Below are 23,795 nucleotides of genomic sequence, written 5' to 3' on the forward strand. Positions count from 1 at the left end.
CTTGAAGTATTTTAAAAAATTGTGTGAAAAAGCAGAGAGAAAAAGACATAATTAAGATAAAAAAAACAATTTATGGAAGCAGGAGGACAGAAAAAAGTGATGGAGAGCTGTAGTGGGAGCACTGAAGGTGTGTGGTGTCACACTCATATTCCCCAGTGACCAGCGCTCCCATCTAGTTCTATAATTGCATTTCTGGGCGCACACACAGGAGCACACCACGTTGACCAGCGGGTCAATTGCCCAGCTAAATGTGTTTTCCTTCCCCCTCGCCAAGAGGGCCTTGTAGGGCCGAGCCAAGCTCAACCGGGCTGACCCCAGGCCAGCCAGCGCTGCCACTGGACCGCTGGCAGCATTACAGCTCCCGTGGCTGCATTCACCGCCGAGTCTCTCAGCCTGACAGTGCTTGCGCTGCACATGAGCACAGTGAATGATGGATGACACACACACACCGCCACCGCTGAACAAACTGCTTATCCAGAGGATGCGCAAACAGCCGGCCTTGAGTGAGTGTAAGTGTGAAATAAGAAGCAGTGCTGAATAATGCGAGTTGTGTGTGTGTCTGTGTATGTGTGTGTACCTCTGAAGCCTCCCTCCAGCAAAGCTGTAGCTCTGATCCTCTTCTGTCCCGCCCACTCGTACTCCTCAAAGCCCCGCCCATTTTCTCCATCCATGTCAGCAGAGTCATCGTCGCCTAACGCTCCCTCGCGCTGACGCACAAAAACAGACATGGACACGTTTTAATCACAGATAGTGCTGTGTACAGATCAGTGTGGAACAGCTCAGCACCACTTAGCGACTTCAACAGTACACTGCTTCCTCTCTTAAAGTTAAGGGTCGGTGGACAACAGGCCAGATCTCCCCAGCATGCTTTACCTGAGCTGTACCACACAGACCAGATGCTGCTTATCTAAATCATGTGGTCAAAGTTTTAGACCACATTTAGACGTTTAGCTTAGTCAGCAGATTTGTTTCGTTGTTCCTGTTGTTCAACAACTATGATAATGAATAATTAATTCTTTAACCACATCTTCTGGTGCACAGTTACAGACACAGCTGGTACAGTACCGGGATAAACAAAGCATGCTAGTGGAGAAAAAAAACAAAAAAAACAACGTAATAGTGTCTCTACTTAGTGTAATGGACAGCCATCAGTGAGGTGAGATACAGGAGGAGTAGTGAGTAGGTTTTTTCTCTAGTCTACTCTAGGAAAGAATGTTTAGAATCTACAGGAGAGAAGGAGTGATGTGATCTGTGGCAGGAAAAGATAACACTACTGAGAATTTAAAGAAAACCAGATTGTCCTTAATTTGATTTGTGTTCAAATAAGAGTAACATGTAAGTGCACAGGAGTCAACCACATCATACCAGATAAACTGCTTGTAACAACTGATGCTTGAATACTTATCAGAATTAAAAGGTCTAAACATCGTTTCCTGTAGATTTAGATCGTAGCTGTAGTGATAGTCGTGGTTTGCGTGTGCGCACCCAAACTTTTCTGAAGGATCTATTAATAATACTATGAAAAGAAATCCTCTGCAAATCTAAGTAGGATGACTTATAGTTAACACTCATGTAATACAACACAGTGCATTTCTCGTGCTGTGGTTGGGTCCAGCTGTCCAGACAGCCACGACTAATATCGAGGACTGCACAACTTTGACATAGCCAGTTGGCCCACGGTTAGGGAAGATAAGGCCGGGCTGCTGGTTAACAGTGGCTGAACTTTCAAAATAAAGAAATTTTGCACTACTAAAATATTGAAGTATTTGCTTGGACAGGCTAAAAATAAGTTGCCATATTACACACATGTATACCTAGAAGTCCTATCAAAGTAAGGTCTGTTATACTTAAATCACTGGACTGTTTTTCTGAATGCTTTGGTTATTCAGGCAGTTAATCCAATATGATGTGACTGCAACACCACCATGTAAAGGAGGTTAAGAGGCAGTAGGGGTGGCAGGGGAAGAACAGTTGCTACCGGTTGGTTTCTGCACTACTGGACTGACGTGACATCTACAAGAATTAGAGAAGTGATTGGAAGGGAAGGGCTGACAGGCTGTCCGACCAGCAGTAGGCAGGGTTCAGGGCCCAGATTGTACTACCTGGATCAGGCATTGTTCCACATGTCTACTCATCTCCTCCTCGCTCCCAGCCAATGGGGCGCTGCACAGCGGACATACCTGGCCCCCTTCCTCAGGCTTCCTCCTCTTCATCTTCCCTATACGGGCTGGAAAAGCACAGAGAGAGAGAAAAGGAAGGTACATGTTTTAAATTAAGTAAGCTTCCGCGAATGTTTCTGAGGATAACATCACTGTTTTGGGGAGAGATCTCAGGAATTTTGTGTCAGATGATTCTTAACAAGCCTGACCAGTATGACAGTTCTTTACAAGCCAACAGGAGTTTCAAAGGAAGCTTGTGTGTCTGCCATGTGTTAATATGTGACACTCTAAATCTCCTTCCTACTCACTATAGCTATGAGACTTGCTTCCATCCTTTTGCTTCCTTCCTTTTCCTGCCCTTCCCTCCTGTCCCTTCTCCCCCCACCCCCCTACCACACACGCACATTTAATTAGAAATTTAACAGAGCAGAACAGCCGTCATTGCACCCCGAGTCTCTGTCGTTTTTTCTTAACTGCAAATGGCGCGCGGGGACATTAATTTTTAGCTGGCTGGGAAAAGAAAGGAAGCCAAGAGGGACTGTGGCGAGGCGTGGAGGGAGAGGAGCGGGACACGAGGCAATACGCCATAACTGCAGGGGGAGAAGATGAGGGAGGGTTAAAATGAGAGACGGCCTCCTCCTCCTTACTATTTCTCCCCTGACGCTAATTGAGAGGAGCATTGTTAAATCGAGAGGGGAAAAGACTGCTAATTAGGTCTGGCAGGGCTCCCTGCCTCCCCCAACTCCCACCTTTTGTACCCCACGTGATTCCTGGTTCCACGTGAGGGCGAAGGGCACATTCTAAACTAAGCCTTCACTGACACTTGTCATAGACTTGGACTAAAAATAAAAAGAAAGGAGGTGTTTCATGATCTGCATTAAGTTTGGAAACCAAGACGGTAAGCATATTACCGGCCACTGTGTTAGGTACACCTGTTCATCTGCTTGTTAACGCAACTATATATATTGGCCAATCACGTGGCACCAACTCAATGCATTTAGGCATGTTGACCTGGTCGAACGATCCGCTAAGTTCAAACTGAGTATCAGGATGAGGAAGAAAGGTGATTTAAGTGATTCTGAACATGGCAGGGCTGCTGTGATCATTTCAGAAACTGAAATGACTGAACTAATCTGCTGGGCATTTCCAACCATACGGAAACCATTCTGTTAAGAAAACAGTCTGAAAACGAGTAAATATTTAGTGAGCGGAGCTTCTCTGGGTGAAAATTCTTTATTGATGCCAGAGATCAGAGGACAGTGGCCAGACTTTGACCCCCTTAGTACTAGAATGTTTCCAGTGCCTTTCTGAATCTATTCTGCAAAGAATTAAGGCATAGAGCAAAAGAGGGCCAACCTGCTACAAGGAAGGTGTGCCTAATAAAGTGGCCAGCGACTGTATATCAACAGATACCCTCCATGTTGTTCAAATATGTTCCAAGTATATTATATATATATGTTTACCTAGAATGAAAACAACAGTTGTTGGTAAAAGCTAGCTTACTTTCTAAGTGCTAACAAACCAACCATCAAAGCCAGCTTATCTGGAGAGTTATTCAGCCACACAGTCCCACAGCAACCAGCACGAATATTCAGTGACCTTGATGATCCCAGACCAAATAATGTGCCTGAAATTTCCCACTAATATATTCATTAGTATACTAATGTGCTTAAATTTTAATGGCTAACCCAAAAAGATAATCAGTTTTATAAAACCAGAATCACTGCTCAGTGGAACAGTAGGACATTCTGAAACGTTCTTTCCATTTTAGTGATGATGTAATGCATTTTATTTTAAACAATGTAAATATAGTTAACTTGTGTTTTGCAAACAGATTAAGGACATATGTAACCAGTTACATGGCTCAGAAAGCACCGGTTGCAAGCTTTGAAAAAAAATCTTTGAAACGACTTTTTTTCGTCTTTGAGAATTCCATAAAATTCCCTCAGAGCAGCATTAAGTTGCATTTAACAGCCTTCTGGGAATGTAGCGGTAAACATAAAAAGCCCAAAGTGACGCTTTTAAGAGCTGAAAAGAGCTTCTCCCATAGGGACAAGATGCATTTGGCATATTAAAAGAAAGAAGGCATTCTGTAGTACATTTATCAAGACACCGAGTGGACGCGTTTAACACAAAGAGCCCACGGAAAATTCCTAATGCAAAAAGCATCCCAGTAAAATCCCCGGATGCCCCTTCTGGAACACCTCTAGTCTTCGCAGTCAAAGAAAAAAACTTGAGAGCCAATTAAAATACACAAAAATATCACAAGTTCCTTTAAATGAAAGAACACACCTGCCATAAGTGATTAAACAACAGGTAATTGATGATATCACACAGCACAGCAGAGAACAGCTCTTCTGATGTTACACTGCTACAGTAACACACGTCATCATTTATTTATGATCACTTACTTTCATTTTCATTTCATCACTCACTTCTGTATTAACTTTTTATTCGGCTGTGTGACTTTACAGCTATGAGATCAATTTTTACTTTATTTGACGCTCATCAATAACATCCACGTAAATCAGTATGATTGCTCAGGACCAATAAGAAGTCCCAGCACTGTAATTAAGTCTCAATAAGGGCATTCACGTCAAGTATATCAATCCAGGGTTATATCATATATATAGTTAGAGATATTAAATCACTAAAGAGTTGTGTACATACCATTCAATCTCGTTTGCCTGTTTGCCCGAACTCGTAAAAATGTCTGCAAGCAGAGAGGGGGGAAAAAAGACAGAGCAAACATTCATTAGATGATGAGGAAACATTATAATATGCTTACAAGCACTAATATAACTGCTTATAATGGGATTGCTTTGGATGCTGAGAGCACTGTAAACAATCCTACGTACTTCTCTCTTGTTTTCCACTTCCTCCATGCCTGCTAGCTTTCTGCTAGCTCCGTGTACAGCCGCTAAAACTCTGTCTGCGAGGTGCCACACGGAGCCTCCACACACCGAACATCAGTGCAAACTAAGCGCTCTGTCTACATATTCACACGGATGGAAAAGGATTGAAAGTGGCGCCCGTTTCGGCAAATATTGCTCATGTTCGACGCCATGTTGGCTTGTTTTGATCATGTGACCGCGCTGGAAACGGAAGTCAGGAAACGTCACCCGTCGTTTCGCATCTCGGCCGCTAGGGAGAAGCAACGAGGTTCATTACGCCTCACCCATTGAGAAAGTTGGTGATTTACATGCAGGCCAAGGACAGGCAGCTGCTTTTCTTTATATAAGCTGCTAGAAAAGAGTGAGACAAGTGTGAAGATAGTGTTTGAGAGTTTTTAAAGTCTGGAGTTAGTGAAACTTAGGGGCTTTAATGTTAGCAAATGTAATTAAATTGTCAAAAGTAACAACTTGGTCTCCTGACTGCCTCAGTCCACTATATTTGATATTTATTATATTATCAGAGTGCTAATACTGATGCATTGGCAGGTGATGTTAACAGTTTTATTACTTGAGTCACTGCAACTTTTATCATTATATAAATTTACATTTTGATATTTCTTTTTTATAATATACACATTTTTATAACATGCAAACTCAAATAACGGAACTGTATCTCCCTTTTGTATGTGAAGGCAACATCTAAAAGTATTTAAGGCACTTGAGTGAATAAACTCGGTTACTGCCATCAGTGGGAGAAATGATAAATCGTACATTTATCTGAGTGAACCAGAAACTTTTGAGGTCCTAGCTGGGTCATGTTGCCTCTAGTAAATTCCTTGCTCCATTAAAAATAATAGTCTTAGCAATAAAAGTACAGCATTGTGAAATTAAATAAGTGATGATTTCTCTATCAAGTCTACTTCAGTCTCCTGCAGAATGTCTGGCTCAGGTCTACTGGGGTTCAAACCCACATGGCCTGCATGTCTTTAACTGTATGCTGACTAAAGCACTCGCAGTTATGGATACCCTCTCTTTGACAGGACAACAGTGAACAAGCAGAGGTTCAGTCCTCACCGACAGCCCGTACTCTGTCAGCGGGAGTCATCAAGCAGCCAGGCCTTCACCTTCTTCTCGGTGCTTCTCTCCCCTCCCCGCCAACACTTGAGTTATAGGCCTACTTGCGGCGCATCGCCTCTGCTACCGTATCATTATGATACACTCAGCCAATGCTGCAGATAGGTCAGGTTTTTAGAAGAAGCGGAGAGGCAGAGTGAGTCCACCTGACAGGCAGAGAGGAGGTGGCAAAGTCTGCCATTATGCTTTATTTTCAGGGTGCTAAAAAGAGTCACCATTGACTTAATCATTTGTATAATATAAGGTGATTTCAGCAGTTTCACTTAATGAGAAAATCTCCTTTATTGCTATAAGGTCTTTATGAGCTGTGTCATCCTCAACGTATGGATGTTACGTCTGCATGGACTTAATAGTTCTTATTTTATGGTGTCGGGGGGGAAGCCCACTTAACCCTGAGATACATCATGGCTGGAGGAATTACTCGAACAAACTTTGATGAATTTAAGAGATAAAAGCAGTCATGGTGACATTTGAGATTTAAGCAGATTGGCCTGTTAGTCAACTTAACTGCTGAGGAGGCATAAAAACCCAAATCTGCCATAATGTTCAGCTGTACTGTGATATGTCATAGTTACAGAAATTCACTTGATTTGCTGGATTGTTAATAAAGACACTTTTTTTTTGTCTACAATTAATTCTAACATCAGTGAAAGTATAGAATTAGAGTCTGGAGGTGGCGCAAACCCTGATGGGTATTCTTATTCAGGTCTAAGGTCCTTATTTATTTGTTTATGTATTTTTTAAGCAGTATATTGTCACAGTGGGTCAGCTGCACTGTTAACCAGTCATCACAGAGTCTACTGGGCCAGGGGTCCTATAGAAGTCGATGTCAGAAAGGCGCATTAGTCTGCTCATAATAACTCATTATATATAAATGAAAAATATTTTTGTGCAGTTTTGGGCACTCATACATGAACTATTAGAGCCTGACCAGTAAAGGATTTTTAAGACTGATAGCGATACCAATATCCCATATTCCCATAAAAGCTGATATTTTTTTCAGACACACAAAACATGAAACTGAATCGACTAACATGTTTCATATATTGTTGTTTATTTATTTATTTATGTATTTATCCGCACTCTCCTGGGCTCTGCTTGGATCAGCTGGTTGTCGTGTCAGCTGGTTCACTCTCTGGTGCAATCTCAACTACTTTTCTTCATTTATAAATGCTGATACCGATCAGTTGCTGATAAATCGGAAAATTATTAACATCATCAAATACATGAAAAAAAAAATAGTCACACTTTAAGTCTCAAAGATCTGATCATTTAAGCTTTCATAAAGCCTCGTTTGCAAAATATTGTCTAAAAATGTTTATGATATTCTTTCTATTTACTTTTTAATTGCGCATAACGAAATCATCACAGATCATGCAACAATTGCCAGATGCACGATTTTTCGGCTAGTGCTTGAATGTAGCACACCTTTGTGGATCTGTATGGAGCAAATACATGAGCCATCTGCACACACTTTTAATCTGAATAATGAAATAAATGTCACAAATATTTTAGACATACACAGGAAATGTTTTTGAGAAAGATTTTTTCAAAGAAAAAAAAGTTTAATATTTAGCGAGCTTGTGTTTAAATTGCTTGGTATTTGTGTTTATACCGAAACACTCCTTTGTAACTGAAATGAAACATTTTTTTTCGCATACGCCATGTACCTCTATTTTGATACTAATTCCCTCCATATATTAGCCTACAGCCTTGATGCTGTACAATGATATGGAGCTGATAAGCTGTAATGAACACATCTACATGTCACACATTCATATGTGTGACAGGATGCATTACACTTGAACAAAGCCAAAATATCCTAAATTAATAGCAATCAGGAAACTCTGATGACTCTCTCAAGCTGCCCTTGTTTGTGTGTGTGTGTATGTGTGTGTGTGCCCATGTGTGTGTGACCTGGTATCTGTCGGAGTGGTGGGCATCCTCTGACGACAGGGGCGAGACCACAGGAGACTCTCCCTCACGCTTGATGTGCACCGACAGCAGCATGGACTAGAAAGACACAGAGGAATAAAAAAGTCTTTTCTATGCAGATGATCTTTCTACGTTACTGCCTCTGGGACCATAAGCACCATGAGCACCGAACTTGTCCTTGGTTGACAGCTGCTGCATGGGAATAATCGATAAACACAAGAGTAACGCTGTTCCACGATAAATTCAGACCTCAGGATATAAAGTATATAATTTCACTGTTGTAGAGCTAACACTCAAGCATGCCGGGGGTGAAGTGAATTTATTTGAGTGGTTGTGAGCTCTGGGCAATTTATGCCAACACTCTGAAATTGGAGTTGACATGACAATCAGAATATAAAAAGTGGAAGAAGTTCATTAGCAGAAGCAGTTAAAATGAAATCACTGAACTAAGCTGAATATTCAGCTGAGGTTCAAGCACTCAGTGTGGCTGACAAATTGAGCTGAAAGTGTGAGTTCCAGTGACAGAAAGCAGTTCAAGTGTATAAACTGAAGTCAATTAAAAGTAGAAGCAATGAAATAATTTGTAGGAGAAAAGAAGGAGGTGAAGTTTCATAGGTGTGAGACCTGAAAAGACCTGAAGCATCAGCAGGTACGCAAAGACGCTTTTGTCTCTATGAAAGCAGATAAAGTGCAGACGTAGCACAGCCTGACTCAGTTTAACGTGCTCGGTTCAAAACTACTACTGCTGACTGTGAAACTGTGGAAGAAGTAAAACATTACATTCTGAAATTCATGTCACTATTGCAACACATCTGTTAGACAGGAAAAGGAAAAGAAGCCAGAGTGAATCCTTACCCTTGGAAAATTTCAAGAGTGTTATTGCCACAAATGCTGAGAGCGACATGTCATTGATGACGACTGTAACCCGCCTGACTTTGTCTATAAAATCCCTTCCACTGATTAGAGTTAATGTTTATGGGACGTTAAGAGGAGTTAGGGAAGAATGAGAGATTGGAAAGAGAGGATTGGGAGAAGGGGGGAAGGCGAGGGAAGGGTAAATATCCGAAAAGGAGGAGTTTAACTGTCTGACATTACGGGATGCTGGCTGTCCATAAATCTGTCCCACAACACTTTGCTCACATGCTCTCTCTTTCCCTGGAATAGACACACACATATAAAACAATATCCTCTTCTAACCCACTCTGCGGCAAAAAGAGTCCAGGGAATTCCACTGAGGAATGAGGAACAGGAAGGTAAAAGAAAGATGTGGAAAAGAGTGAATGGTAGAAGGGGGAAAAAAAGCAATATCACTTTTTTACAAGGCTTAGCTCTGACAGAGTCGTAGCTCTGTGTGTGTGTGTGTGTGTGTATGTGTGTACTTGTTTTTTCATGTGTTCCTGTGCCTTATTTTACAAGGCAGCTATGAAATATTTGTATTTACAGTCGTCTCCTATTAATCAAGTGGAAAGGGGCAGAGCAGAGGCTTAAGTGCTTGACAGCAGTAATCTAATAATAATATGTGAGAAATGACCAACCTCCAGTGCTGCCACAGTAAATTGGACATTATGCATGGTGCTTTTATGCTTGTGTGTGTGTGTGTGTGGTCTTTTCTCCTTTTATCCAGGTTTTAAAAGGTCAGGAATCATTTACCTGAGGCCTTCTGGGAATATGCTTAAGTTTTATCATTACAATATGACATTTAACGGTATTCTATACAGAAATTATGAATGAAGATCTCCCTGAAAATCTGGTCTTTTAAACCAACCAATTAAATCAACACGTGAAAAAAGGGTCTGTTCCTAACAAAAGTTGTGCTTAAGGCTACAGTTAGGTGAGTCACTGGAAATGTCAGAATGTCAGAAACATGCATTGTGTAAATGATAACATATTTATTTATTTGTTTGGGAAAAGGACTTAAATTTGCTCAAATGCACACTGGGTGGTGCAGCATCTCACAAATTTATGTCCGGTCCGACACATATCTCACATTTCCCCCTCACTTTAGCTTAGCAAGTGGGCACAGTACCACATGAGTAGATGTGTCGGGGTTAATCTCCGGTTTAACGCAGCTGGGTGATGCATACCAAGCTGGGAACGACAACAACAGGCCCGTGTGCTTCAGACTGGCCTTCTCCATTCTCCGTGGCCTGCAGCTGAATACTAAACAACATCAGTGTGATGCGCAGTCACGGCTGGAAGAGAAGGCCAGCACTCACCCCTCAACCCGGCATTGTCTGCCTCTCTCAAGTACAAGCCCACCCACAGTGCTGCGAGCACTGCTCTAAGCCCGGGTCAGCACCCAAAGGTGTAAGGGAATGAAAGCGAATAACCCGAATTGTATATTCTTTTGCAATCCAAGTGCACATCTTCCTGCAGTGGCCTATAAGACTTTGACCTGGTATTTAGTCAGCGGCTAAAACAAATGTGGAGATAATGAAGGAACTTGATGACTTTAGGGATCTTTAGGAAACACAAATCCAGAATATACCGCAGACCGACATAAATGATTTACCAGAGCACCAAACGCCTGATGAAGGATGAATTAATATATCCTACTTTTATAAACTGTTGACACCCTGTTAATAGGAGAGTTCACACTATAAAGGTCTGGAAACCGATATTTCAGCAGTACATTGGACACTGGCTTATACGGACAGGGTGAATACAGTAATCCACTATAATTTGTTTAATGCAACCCTGCGTAACCCCTGCCAAGCCACAACAATGAACACAGTGCCACAATCAGGCAGTTTGGATGATTTCTCCGATATGAGAAAAAATTTCTTTCCTTTTCTTCTCCTACATATGGTACAGACATGGCAGATGGCCGCCCCTCCATGAGCCTGGTTCTGCTGGAGGGTTCTTCCTGTTAAAATGGAGTTTTTCCTTCTCACTATCGCCAAGTGCTTACTCAGAGGGAGTCGTCTGATTGCTGGTACTTTCCCTGTATTATTGTAGCGTCTTTACCTTACAATATAAAGCACCTTGAGGGTACTGTTGTTGTGATATGGTGCCATTTAAGTAAAATTGAATTGAGCTGAACTGTATAGTCATTACAGCGCTCACATGTTGTGAGTAGAGTCGGAGTATTATATTGGGTCTTTTGACAATACGAGATGTCAGAAGTCTTTTAAAAGAGGCCTCAGCCAGATGAAGACACAGAAACAGTAAGAAAAGGCTTCCTGATGGGATCATAAATCCGTCTTCTTGCAGTTTGATCTCTTCTGTCTTTTTTTCTGCTTGCATTCTCTCTCTGACTCTCTAATTGGAACAATCACAGTACAGTGCCTCCTGGTCCTGCTGCCCGTTAGACAAGGGAGACTGGCGCTGGTTTGTATAAGATGTAAGACAGTCCAGCTGATTTCCCCTTAGTGCAGCAGAGAGGAACAGAAACTGAGTAACAACTCTGGTAGCTGGATGGTAAAGAAAGTACGCTGCACTACTGAAAAGTAGGTATAATACTTTGAAATCTAACCTTGTCTAATCCTGCATCTTCCTCTTGTTTTTAGCTTACATGAATATGTATATGTTTCTATCTAAATACAATTTATTATCTCCTACACACAGTACACAGTGTTGCTTTAAACACTGAGCGTGGGCTCACCTTGGGGGTTCCTGGAGTGGCCGCTCCATCCTTGGATGACGGGTTCTTACTGCTGCAGAGAAAGAAGAGAAAAAGGAAATCAGTGAGATCACATGACGTACTGTGATCCTGAGTGGATTCTGGTTACGTTCTGACTCCCTGCACACACTAAGACACAACTAATATCTGTGAATTTCACCTGCGACTCACTTGCAAATCAGTTTATCAGACTCTTGATAATGTTTTCATTCACTTTCATCCATCACTCTTCTATTCTCATCGACCCTTTATGATGACTTATAAATGCAGCAGCGCACTCAGTTCACTTGGCTGCTTTCACTCATCATGTTCATACACAGAAGCAGGCAATAAGATGATTAACAGTGGTTTGACTTGTCAGCATATAAATATTATAAGGACAAAGGTGCCCAAAGCTGGGGTTAGTTGCATACCAAATAAATGCTTTTATTCTTCAAATACAGACACATTACTTTATTTTGATCCCCCCCCCTCACATTTACGGACCCCTCTGCTCTCAATTGATTTTTCTCATTTTGTTTGTTATTGCCCACTTTTTCTTCTCTTCTTCCCCCGCCTTGTTGTCTACCTTCCCCATTATTCTCGCCCATCTGCTGCCTCTGCCATCCTCTGTCTCTCAGACTTTCACCCAAACACAGAGATAAATTTCTCCGAGCTTCACAAATCCTTGCGACAAGCCTGACGTTGACGAAGCGAGACAGGATTGTCATGTTTGCTTTGAGACCCTGTTAGCTCACCAGACCCTCTTGGACACACACACACGAACAGATTCAAACAGACGGTGGCAGACCACAAAGGGAAGGGAGCCTAAAACTGAATTGAGCACAACCTCTAATCTGACAGCATGCCCTGGTAGACAAGGAATTTCCTTTTTCAATGGATGGATGGGTGGGTAATAAGAATAAGAAGCCTTATTTATATGTCACTTATCTGAAGTGAAGAATTTACAAAGTGATGCACAAGGAGGAGTAAGAGCAAGACAAGGGCAATATAAGAGCGGTGAAATATAATGCAGAGCTGCACAGAGGAAGCTAGGAGTGGGGAGGGTGATGGACGTGTCAAAGTGCAGTGGAAGTATTTGTTCCTATAAAGGACGTGTGAAGCAGGGTGTAGTTCTTTTTATATATATCCTAAAAAATGATTCTGTGCACAGCAGCACTCGGTGTATCACTGTCAGCGTATCTAAAGAGGAACCCGGCTAACTTTACACATAAAGCCTGGTTTATGTGTAAACCACATAAACCAGGCTTTTTTCATTTTTTTTTCATTTTTCAATCAAATTAAAACAAGATTCCTTGAATTATATTGATCCGACACACATAAAAAAGTGTGTTTCAGCCTGCTTTCTGTGTTTCAGCTCTTTTGCTCTTTCCTGATGAGATTATGGCCTCAGTTGGGAGTTTCAGTTCACACTGAATACATCGTTATGTTGTGATGTTTTGTAAATGTAAGTCCTAAAACATATTCAATCAGGTGATCGACAAGCCTCTAGTTTGGGCAGGGATAGCTCAGTAGGTAGAGTGGTGGCCCCGTGATCGGAAGGTCGGGGGTTCGATTCCCCTGAACAGCTACCCTGAGGTACCCCTGAGCAAGGTACCGTCCCTACACACTGCTCCCCGGGCGCCCAATGGCTGCCCACTGCTTCACTGAGTGAATGGGTTAAATGCAGAGAGGGATTTTCCCCACGGGGACCAATAAAGTACACACACTTTTCTTCTAGTTGATAATTGTGCAGTTACTCCTGGTTTCTCAGCCAGATCACATTGAACACCAAAAATGGCACTCAGATTAAGGCTTTAGCAACAGAATGCTGCTAAACAATTGGTGATGCCTCAGAGGCCATTTACATCTTTTACATACAGTCTATGCTTCAACAGAGCTCTTTGTGGGAGGCTTCTGTGATTGGAAACATTTGCATCCTTGAGTTCCCTAACCTCACCAGCAGGGCTGGTATCTGCTCCTTTATGCAAGCAGGAACAGGATGAGCACTGTCAGACCCTTACAGGTTGTGATTCATGTATAAAAGCATGTGGAGGCCATGCAAACCAAGGAATATCACTTTGAGTTGCTGAAATTAAATTTCAGCAAACTCAGTTTTTCTCTTAGATTTTTGAGGTGTTGTTCTCTGTAGGTTGATCATTTCCAACTCCATCAAATAATGTGTCATCCTTTGGTTCCTGGCACATTATCCAGTCCATATCAGTATGGATATATCCATCCTGACTTTTTCCCATTGAGATCTGATGAGTCTTCCTAGTTGTTGTTTTTTTTAGCAGTGTATATAATTAAACTAAAATACAACAATGCAAGGATTTGAACTTGAAATGTACTCCAATTTACTTTGAAATATTTGTGCTATACAATGTCACAAGAAAAGAAATAGGGTTAGTGAGTAGTTAGTTATTAGTTGTTATTTTCTCTCATGTCTGATTATTTTTGTTCGGAGATGACTTAGTTGCATACCTAGAAAGTACGCCTGTGGTTCGGTGTGCAGGATGGGTGTTTGCTTATGTATATATTCTATGTCTCTGTTGATGGTGAATCTGTATGTAGAAATCTGCCATTACCTGTGGATGTGCATATGCACCTGCATGTTGTTTTGCAACTGTGTGTGTAACCACAGAACAGCAGGCCACACCTCCGCCAACAAAGAGAATAAACATGGGTGACACAGTCAAGCTGCCGTGTAATGCAGGGGAATCTGCCAACACCCCACCACCAGCACACTCACAAACACACACCTTTCTTACCCCCTTTTCTATCTTTGTCTCTGTCATCTCTCTCTCCTTCTCCCTCTATCGCTCTTTTATTCATTACCTGGAACCTCTGCAGAGGCATCAACAATAACAGCCAACTCTACCTGCTTGTTGACAGTGTCAAACAGCGACAAGAGAAGGAGGGAGACAGAGAGAGGGGAAGAGAGCGAGAGAGGACAGCAGTTGCATGCCTGCCACGATGGGAGAAAATTGCCACGGTGACAGAGGGGGTGATAGAGAGATGAAAGAGGAGTTGGGGTAGCTGGGGGGGATGAAATGTGAGGTGAGAGAAATGTGGTGAGAGAGAACGAGCGGGCAACATAAAGAGAGACATCGTGCGAGGGAAAGATGAAAGGAGACAGAAAACTAGAGAAAGGAAGAGAGGGAGTGATGGGAGAGTTGGTGTGCTGCCGCTTCTTCTCAGCGCTTTGCACACATCTGCGTGCCCAGTTCTATGAATTTTTGATAGCGAGGGTTATAGGGCTGGAAATTCCAGCTGGCTGCCATGTCAAAGCGAGGAGAAGAGTGAGGAAATGAGCAGCAAAGCAAAGTGAAACAAACACACCAAGCAAGTAGGGAAAAGGAGGCAAGGATGAATGACAGATGCGATTTAAAATGTGTTGCTAATGAGGCACGTGTAGGAGAGGTAAGGGCATGTCGGTGCCTCACACAAATAGTTTTTATAGCTTTTTGTAGAGGTAGGTAGATTGATCCAAATATATATAAATATTATCAGTGCTGACCGATACTAGCACAATAGTATCGATACAAACGCTGGTATTGGTATCAGATTGATACCAGCATGATAGGATTGATATTGTGTTTATAGCCTGTAAGTTTAATATTTAGTCCAAACAATGGCGATAAATCAGTTTTCAGGGTTTTTGGGGAAATGAAACTATATACTCAACCATGTATTTTAAAAAACAACAAATGCTGACACAAAGTCCTTTAGAGACAGGCACATTTACATTGCAGTTCTTTAAAAAAACAGAAAAAAACAACAGTTTCAAAATGCATGAAAAGCTGAAAGGCGTTTTTTGTTTTGTTAACAAATTATTGTGGAAATTAAAACTCGGAGTGATTTAGTGGTCATTAAAATGTGTTCAGAAATTACAAATTAATGAGTCTTGTCACACTGTTCTTCCCTGCATAAGCTGACTTATGGTTAAATATATTGGTATTGGTAACGTAGGCCCGATGATTACTTGGTATCAGATGGATATTAAAATTTGCAGGTCAAAAGTAACATTTTGTCATTTACCATCCACAATAAAATAAAACTGGAATAGAATAGAACAGAATAAACCTTTATTGTCCCACGGATGAGAAATTTCAGTGTTACAGAGCTCTTACAGCAAGGAAAAAATTAAATATAAAAGGAAGACAGAAGGTGGTCCTATAAACATAAGCAGCTGAATTGTGCATAGGTAACAATGTACAGAATATGTATAGAAAATTTTAAAAATTGTAGGAAGATATGTATAAAATGTACAGGGTTATGTATCAAATCTAGAAATAGCTGTGGAAATTTGATCCATTATATTAAAACATTCTAATTATTACATTTTTAGTTCATCATCATTTTTAACAGGGTCTAAAAAGTTGATTTCTGTATAGACGGTTTGTCTTTGTGAATTTTATGTTATGCAAAGGTACACATAATAACCATTACATACACTAATATTTAAGTTACTATTGTTATTTATTTTGCAATCATTTCTTGTGCTGAAGCTCTTTTCACAAATATTAAGGGGACACTTCAAGAACTCTGGAGGCTGTTACACCTTCCTGAGTCAATATTTTAGAGATAAAGCTAGAAAATTTGCTGTTGTCGATGCTGTTCATACAGCAACTCAAAAGTGTCTTATTTAAGTCCCTTGCACCCTGGTAAACACAGTCCATTTACACTTGAAGGTCATCTTATTGCTCTGCATGTAAGTAAGTAACTCTGCCAAAGGAGTAATGCGAATTGCTTGGCACATTTGTTTGCAGAATTTTACTCGTCAGGGCTGGGTGTGACTTTAATGTTTGGCTTTCTGGTTGCTTTTGCTTCCGCCTGCTTGCCAAAGCACTTTATAAACTCTGCTTTATAAAAAATACTATTAAAATAAAGCTTATTATTATTATTATTATTATTATTATTATTATAATATTCAGCTTTGGAAGTGCTCCAGATCTGAATCTGGATTTTTTTTTAATGAAAGATTGTAAGAAACAAGGCAAAATTTGGAATTAACTATTTACTTATACATAGTTTGAGATATGAAAATCACTGTCAAGTTTTCAACACAATATATGAAACTATTCAGATCCAGATATCCTTCCAGAGATTTAATAATTTGTGTATGCAATAGTGGCGATTTCCAGCTGTGTCACAGATATGCAATCTCAGACTGCTGTAATTGTTTAAAGTATCCCTTGATCTCACTATGCAACTACTGTGGAGTATTTCACATTACTCAGACTATAAGTATCAACAACAGGATTGTATATTTATCCTATTTTTTAGTGCTAACAGTGCCTGTTGAATTTGGTTTGAACAGTAATTTGATGGAATTCAATTAACTAAATCTGCCCACTCACCTCCATCCTGGTTAAATCTGCATTGGTCGTACACAGTGCTACTGAATTGTAGTGACGGCCTCACACCTCCACTCCCAACCAGAGGGGGCAAAGAGAGAGAACCAACTAAAGATGAATAAGTCGTTTCTTGGTGGATGGAGATGGAAGGAAGAATGGAGGGATGGCACTAAACTCAAGGTACTGATTGCTTTTTGCCTTTTTGTGTCATCTGGTGGAGAGGTGGGGGCTTGAGTGGAGGCAAATTGATTATAGAGGAGGAGGGAGAAGAAGAGGAGCAGAGGTGAGGAGGGGGGCGATGGGGTATGTAGATTACTTTGCCTGCCCCAAGCCACCTGACATGTACAGGGCATGATAGATTTCCATTTGCCAAACTGTGTGTGTGTGTGTGTGTGTGTGCGTGTGTGATTTCGATGACTAAACATGAAAAGCCATGTCCTATGAACAAGTGACAGAGCTCGCAGTCAGAAGAGAGGACACGGACTGACAGTTGCAATCAAACACTTGTACATTTACATGAAGCAAGAGCAACTAGGACAGAAGGGCAAAACAAGTAGAAACACACGCTTCTTAAACACTCACACAGACACACACACACAGACACCTTCGTTTCCATACCCACAGTTCTTTCATTCAGCAAGCGCTGCTCGTCATTAAAGGCACATTTACCACAAATTGGACCAAATTCCCACTGTCACTTCCAATAATGGCAGCTCCCATGCAGAGAGCCAGAGAGAAGGAGACACGGTGGGTGGGTGTACCATTTAGAATTGGCGGGTTAGTTTTGTGATATAATGCACACAACCCTTTCGGTTTTATCTCCTGTTCACATTTCTTTAGATCACTCAGAGATACAGAGGAAGTCCTTTTTACAAAATATCTTCAACATCTCCGTTCTTGCTTCTTCTTGTTCCCTTTTTCTGTGGTGTACGTATGGATCTAATGGCAAGTAGGCAAATCAGCCAGCTGTGACATTAGCCACCATCCCTTCTCAGGCCGGGATGATGCTATTTCCTTAAATAACTGTGTATGTGTGTGAGAGAGAGACAGAGAGTGGACATCGGAACTAGGCTTCCCAGGGCTAGCATCCCACACTGCCAGAAGGAAGGACAAACTACTAACCTTTATTAATTATTAAAACACACAGACACCTTGCCATATTATTAGATGATGCATGGCTCCCACGTTTCCCCAGAGCTCCCAGCCACATCTCCTGGCTTTCTGGATGACAACTGAACCAATTCTATCCACGGATTAAAGCCTTGAGATGTGGCTGATAGCTCAGAAAATAAAACAAGATTTGTCCAATAATGCTTGGCTGACGCTCAGTTCGATCATTTCCTCCATTCTTTTCCATACATATATGTTCTTCATAATTATACATTTACATTTTCTTTGTTTTCAATTATTTGTTTGATTCGGGGGGGTTTTGGCAGGCAATCCATCTCTGTCTATCGGTTTCTCCTGCACTGTCCTATTTTCCATACATCTGCCCCTCCCTGAGCCTGGTTCTGTTGGAGGTTTCTTCCCGTTAAAAGGCAGTTTTTACTTCCAGCTGTCAGCTTACTCAACGGGGGTTGTTTGATTGTTGGGGTTTTCTCTGTAGTATTGTTGGGTTACAATAGAAAGCTCATAGCTATATAAAAAATATATAAATTGACTTATTCAGGAAGTTAGGCCATTGCTTTGGTCTTAAATGACTGGAACTGACTTAAAATCAAAAGATCATGAAGAAATAACTAATGAAATATAGATGAGATGTGAGAAAAAAGAACAGTAAAGGCCTATTAAGCAAAGGGGAAAAACAAGATTTAGGAAGAGATTGAAAAAAATCAAATAAATAAATGATTGCAAATAAATGGAAGAGAAGAAACAAGTGGTATAGTGTTTGGACAGGGAGAGACAAGAGGAGGGGTGCGCACAGTGTACACGGTGGGTAAATGAAGTGTGATTTCCACTTGGGGTGACGCTATCTGTTGCCCTTTTCCTTCAGGTTAATGGGTACTATCATAAAACTGGGCCGCTTAGGTGGACACCGGGTCACAACCACAGACGTAGGTGCACACACAAAACCCGACGCGTGGTCAAGGTGAAATATGGGTCCTAATGGTTGTGTTCCATCGTTATAAGGGCTCGGAGTTGATTTGTCCATCGTAAAACAGCTCGTGCAACTGCCGTGTGGGGAAAAAAAGGGGGCAGAAGTGAACTTGAGGTCACGGGTTTGAATCCTAATCCCTGTAGGAAACACTTAGCTTTGCATTGACAGCGTGCTCCTGCCTTTTATGCAGATTTATGATACCAAAATCTTTGCTCAGAATAAAAAAATAGGTCAGCGAGCTGGACATAAAATCTTAGTTGAAATACAGGCGGTAATAATCCTTCAAAATTACTCTGTACCAACCAATACATCCTGGTAATATGATTCATGTTATTTAATTTAATGAAATTATGAGACATCCCAATTTGTTATTTCATACCCAGGACAATGTTTCCAATTCAAGATTACAGGATTCATTATACCTTCATTCAACCGTGTCCGTTATTGTAAGACACCGGGCTAAACTTAGCTTTAAACATATAGATGTTAATAGTTTGTGTAACGTGTTCGTGCACAGTTTCATTGAGACTGACCCAAACAGAGTATATAAAGACATATATATATATACATACCTACAGATCATTAAAGTAACGCTTATAATAAATATTTGACTCTGTTAAGGAGAGAGCTCAGTCCTACCTGAGGCAGATGGTGGCTAGCCTCTCTATCTCTGTCTCCATGTGTTCCTGTAGCTCTCCAGGCCTGAGCAACACCTGGCAGATGGGACAGACTGGAGCCTGGCTGTCATACAGGGACATCTTCTTTTTACCTGGAGACACCAATGAAGAGAAACACACAGTGACAAGAATATCAGCATAAGAGATATAAGCACCCAACCATTTCTTTTTTCATGCACAAACCTTACATGTTGAGTGTGTTTAATTATATGGTATCAGAATGCACCTCAAATATTTTTTTTTTTTACTGTTGTTTTATTACTGCAGAATCCCATCGAGTACAAATGAAGCTAGTGTGGAAGTACCTTAAAAATGTAGTTTTACAATGGCCAGCAGGGGGCAACTTCTATGAGTGCAAAAATGGGTCCTATCGCAAACCCTACTACTCACTCCATCTACAACTTCAGTTGGCATTTTCCTAAAGAGATCATTGTTTCAGTCACTCACGTCAAGCCTTATTTACGTCACAATGGTCACTTCATAAAAATATGTTTCCATACAGTAAAAACATGCAGGGTATGCTTTAGGACACGGCCACATTGTGATTGACAAGATGCTAGAGCATGTGGTGACCTTGCATAAATTCCCTACATAAATCACTTTGCATAGTATTGACAGACTTTGTCATGTGGCACTGAAGCAGAAGTTTTAGGGTAAAAGCAAGAAAATGGGTTTAAGGAGCCAGCATCTTCAGCAAGCATCACAGTATACATTTCTGGATTACACGCTTACAAAAGCGGACTAGAGTGCTCTACAGTATCCATTGTGTAATGTTGCTCTGGGGTCAAAGCGGGAGGTGGTGTTAGAAGGGGAGTTAAAGAAGTGCCTGCCATGGATGAGATAATGCTGTATAGAGTCTGCCAACACTACCTCACTTCATTGTCCTTGATCAGCAGGGCTTAGGGTGGGGCCACACCTGTTTCTCTGTGTGTGTGTTATTGTGTCGAGCACTGCGTACGTGTTGGAACGTATGCATTTTTGTGTTTGTGCTTTGTCTGTCTAACCTGGCTAAAAATACCATCTATTGAAATCATATCAGTGCTTAGAGTTGGAGGACACTTCCTGATTTCCTGGATAGCCAATCAAATAGTTCTTTTTTTAGCCCGCAAACAATAGGCCCCGCCTCAGCCAGGACATCCCGTTTAGACCGCTTGTCACCACGGCAACAAGGGGACCAGGTACGGGGGGACTCCCTGTCTGCCTTGTCTTTAGTGAACCGTTTTCTTTTTCTTTTCTTTTTAATGCACAAACATTACATACACACACTCCTATACATACACATGCAGCCCTTGGGGGCATTTATCCTTGCTCACAGTTTCCTGCAAAAGGACTCATGATACAACTAGTAACGGAAAGCACGCACAAACGCCCCCCCCTCCACAACCCACCTCTGCCGCTGCCCTTCTTTTCTCAGAGCGTGTGCATGCATACTAGCCTCCCATTCTCCTGCACTGCTGCTTAACACAGCCCACAGCACTGGACACGTTAAGTGACTTTGAAAAATAGGTAATCGATTACCTTCTTTCTCTCTTTTTCTATCTCTTTTTTACATGTTTCCTTCTCTTTTTTGCATTCTGATTCTCCCTACAATCCTTTCTTTGCTTTTTCTTTCTTCCTTTCTTTTTCATCTTCTTTATTTTCATTTCTTCCTTTCTCTCTCCCTTACTACCCCTCTCCTTTCTGATTTTTCCCTTTCTCTCCTTGTTTCTTCATCTCCTTTTTAGCCCCCCTCTCAGCCCCTGCACACCTCTTCTCTCCCCTTTATTGCTTTGACAAGATAATTTGAGTCATGCTGAAGCCGTCCGCCATCCGCCACAGCAAACAAAGAACAGATCCAATCCCCCTCTGCAGCCGATGGGGCCGCTTTCTATTCTGCAGACAAACGCACTCCTGGAGGTCGCGGACACGCACACAAACATATGCTTGATTATTGTTGAGTCCAAAAAAAAAGTGCAAACGCTTGTTTTGCATGGTGAAAGTTTACTTTGTGCATTTCAATAAGAGGTGATTTTCTTTTGAAGTTTGAAAGATTCTCTGTGAATGAGGTTATTTTTGTACTGGCAGACAGATGATAAAGACATGTAGCTGCACATTTACGACAACAGAAAAGCAACAATGAATAAGAGGAAAACATACTAAAGTGGAGGAATGATTGGGTTGTGTGAAGTGGTTTGAATTCAAGCTTCTTTTTTTTTACAGAAAATATAAACCAGCACATTAACACCAAACATATTCCTAAGACATGCAAATTTGACTTTCTCTGATGTGATGGAATAAATACAGCTAACAGCTTTTAGATCCAACAGAGATGGGAACTGCTGTCACCAAAAACATAAAAGCAGCACTAAACGTAGACCAAAATATAAAATCAGCCCCAATATGTGAAAATAAATAGATAATTTCATAAATCCTGCAACACAAAGCATTCAATCAAACACTGAAGGGAAACTTTGCATTTTTTTAAAAGTCAGATTTTTTTTAAAGCTAAAAAATATTAAATATATCAGCAACAAGTGTGTCTCCATATGAAAATTATCACATAAAACTTGCAAAATTAGCAAATGAAACATCTTTCAGTCAAAAACGGGCCCCCAATTAATCCAAATGTAATGCCATGCAATGTTTATTTGCCCTAAAAGTCTTGTCAAAACTTTCACTCTTCATCTCTTTCTTTTCTTTTTTTAAACTTGTTTGCTGTTGTGGTGTTTCCTCCTTTCCTGTCATTTTTACTTCCCATGTACTTTCTCTTTTCCCTTCCTCTTATTTTTCCCCTCTCCCTGTCAAGTGTTCCCCGAGGGAAGTGAGCGATGGGGAGAGCCGAACGGACAGAAAAATCCCTCGAAGGAGGAAGAGGAGGAGAAGCCGGGTTGGGAAGGATGGGGGGGTGGGGTGGTGCTGATGTGATGCGATGTCGCACACCCTGCTTGTCAGCCCCTTAAAGATGATTAATGTTGGGGCGACACGCAAACACATGTGTGTATCCACATGTCCCGCTTTAGACTTCACACACTCAAAACACACACACTCCCCCTGCGGCGCGACGAGGGAGCGTTTAATCTTGGGTAGCACGGGGAAGGTACCGGAGCTGCAGAAGATGGAGGGGGGGTTGGAGCGAGAAGACGGCTGGACAATAACAAGGAAATAGGACTGACAGGACTTTTTAGTGTTGAGACTCCTCAGTGAAGCACTGGTCGGCTGCCCAAACGAGGGGATGGATGGATGGATGGAGCAGGAGAGCCAAGAGAAGGTGTGCGTCTCCTTGACAGCCATGATGGAATATAGGCCTGAACCCTCCCACCCTACAAAATGTGCCAAGATGGATCGTCTTATCTCTCTTTCTCTGACTTCCTTTTCCTTCTTTCTCCTTCTCCCAGTCCCTCCATCTGTCTTTACTTACTCTTTCTCCTTTCCAGATCACTATCTCTCTCTTTTCCTCTTCTTCCTTATTTCCTCCTGTCACCACTTTCCCTTCTTTCATCTCTGTCACTTGAGCCAGTTAACAGATCTCAGTGGCTTCACGAAACAATAAGTCACCGAGCTGGCAGGAAGCATATCCTCTTACTTTTCTGATCGCCAGTCTGATTTATTTACTGACTGCTGTACTGCTGACACGACACTTACGCTGGTCTAACACGACAAATTGAGTAGCTAATTCCTAGTTCAGCTTTGTGAATCTGTCAGTGGAATGACTGAAAATTGCAAAGATAACCATAAGGCTGTTTTACTTTTTAGTTTTTCAAAAAACAGAAACGATGTTAAATTTAATCAATGATCACCCCAAAATACGTCCTTGATTAGGCTTTTCAAATAATGAGAGGAGCCGCACATACAAACACAACTAGACAGGCAATTACAGACAGCAGATGTTGAGGAGGAGAGAGCCAGATCATGTGGAAGAGTGGAGAGCAAAGAGGAGGGATCTTCTTTTCTTTGTCAT

The 23,795-nt window shown here is 41.4% G+C and overlaps 1 protein-coding gene across 6 annotated transcripts in view; it reads right to left on the reverse strand.

Annotated features, from left to right (window-relative positions):
- Positions 1–23,795, reverse strand: part of rnf220a (ring finger protein 220a) — a 160,811-nt gene that overhangs the window by 22,101 nt on the left and 114,915 nt on the right. For 3 of the 6 annotated variants that reach the window (XM_080292550.1, XM_026150981.2, XM_080292548.1), the window contains exons 3-8: positions 19,821–19,950; positions 11,727–11,778; positions 8,105–8,200; positions 4,830–4,872; positions 2,181–2,227; positions 578–707 (exon numbers count right to left, since the gene is read on the reverse strand). In XM_080292550.1, coding sequence (XP_080148676.1) covers positions 578–707; positions 2,181–2,227; positions 4,830–4,872; positions 8,105–8,200; positions 11,727–11,778; positions 19,821–19,950 — 498 coding nt within the window. Of the gene's footprint in view, positions 1–577; positions 708–2,102; positions 2,228–4,829; positions 4,873–8,104; positions 8,201–11,726; positions 11,779–19,820; positions 19,951–23,795 lie in introns of all 6 variants that reach the window. The other 3 variants (XM_026150982.2, XM_026150980.2, XM_080292547.1) reach the window with 1 other exon arrangement.

The sequence above is a fragment of the Astatotilapia calliptera genome, chromosome 18, assembly GCF_964374335.1.
Source record: "Astatotilapia calliptera chromosome 18, fAstCal68.1, whole genome shotgun sequence".
NCBI lineage: Eukaryota > Metazoa > Chordata > Actinopteri > Cichliformes > Cichlidae > Astatotilapia > Astatotilapia calliptera.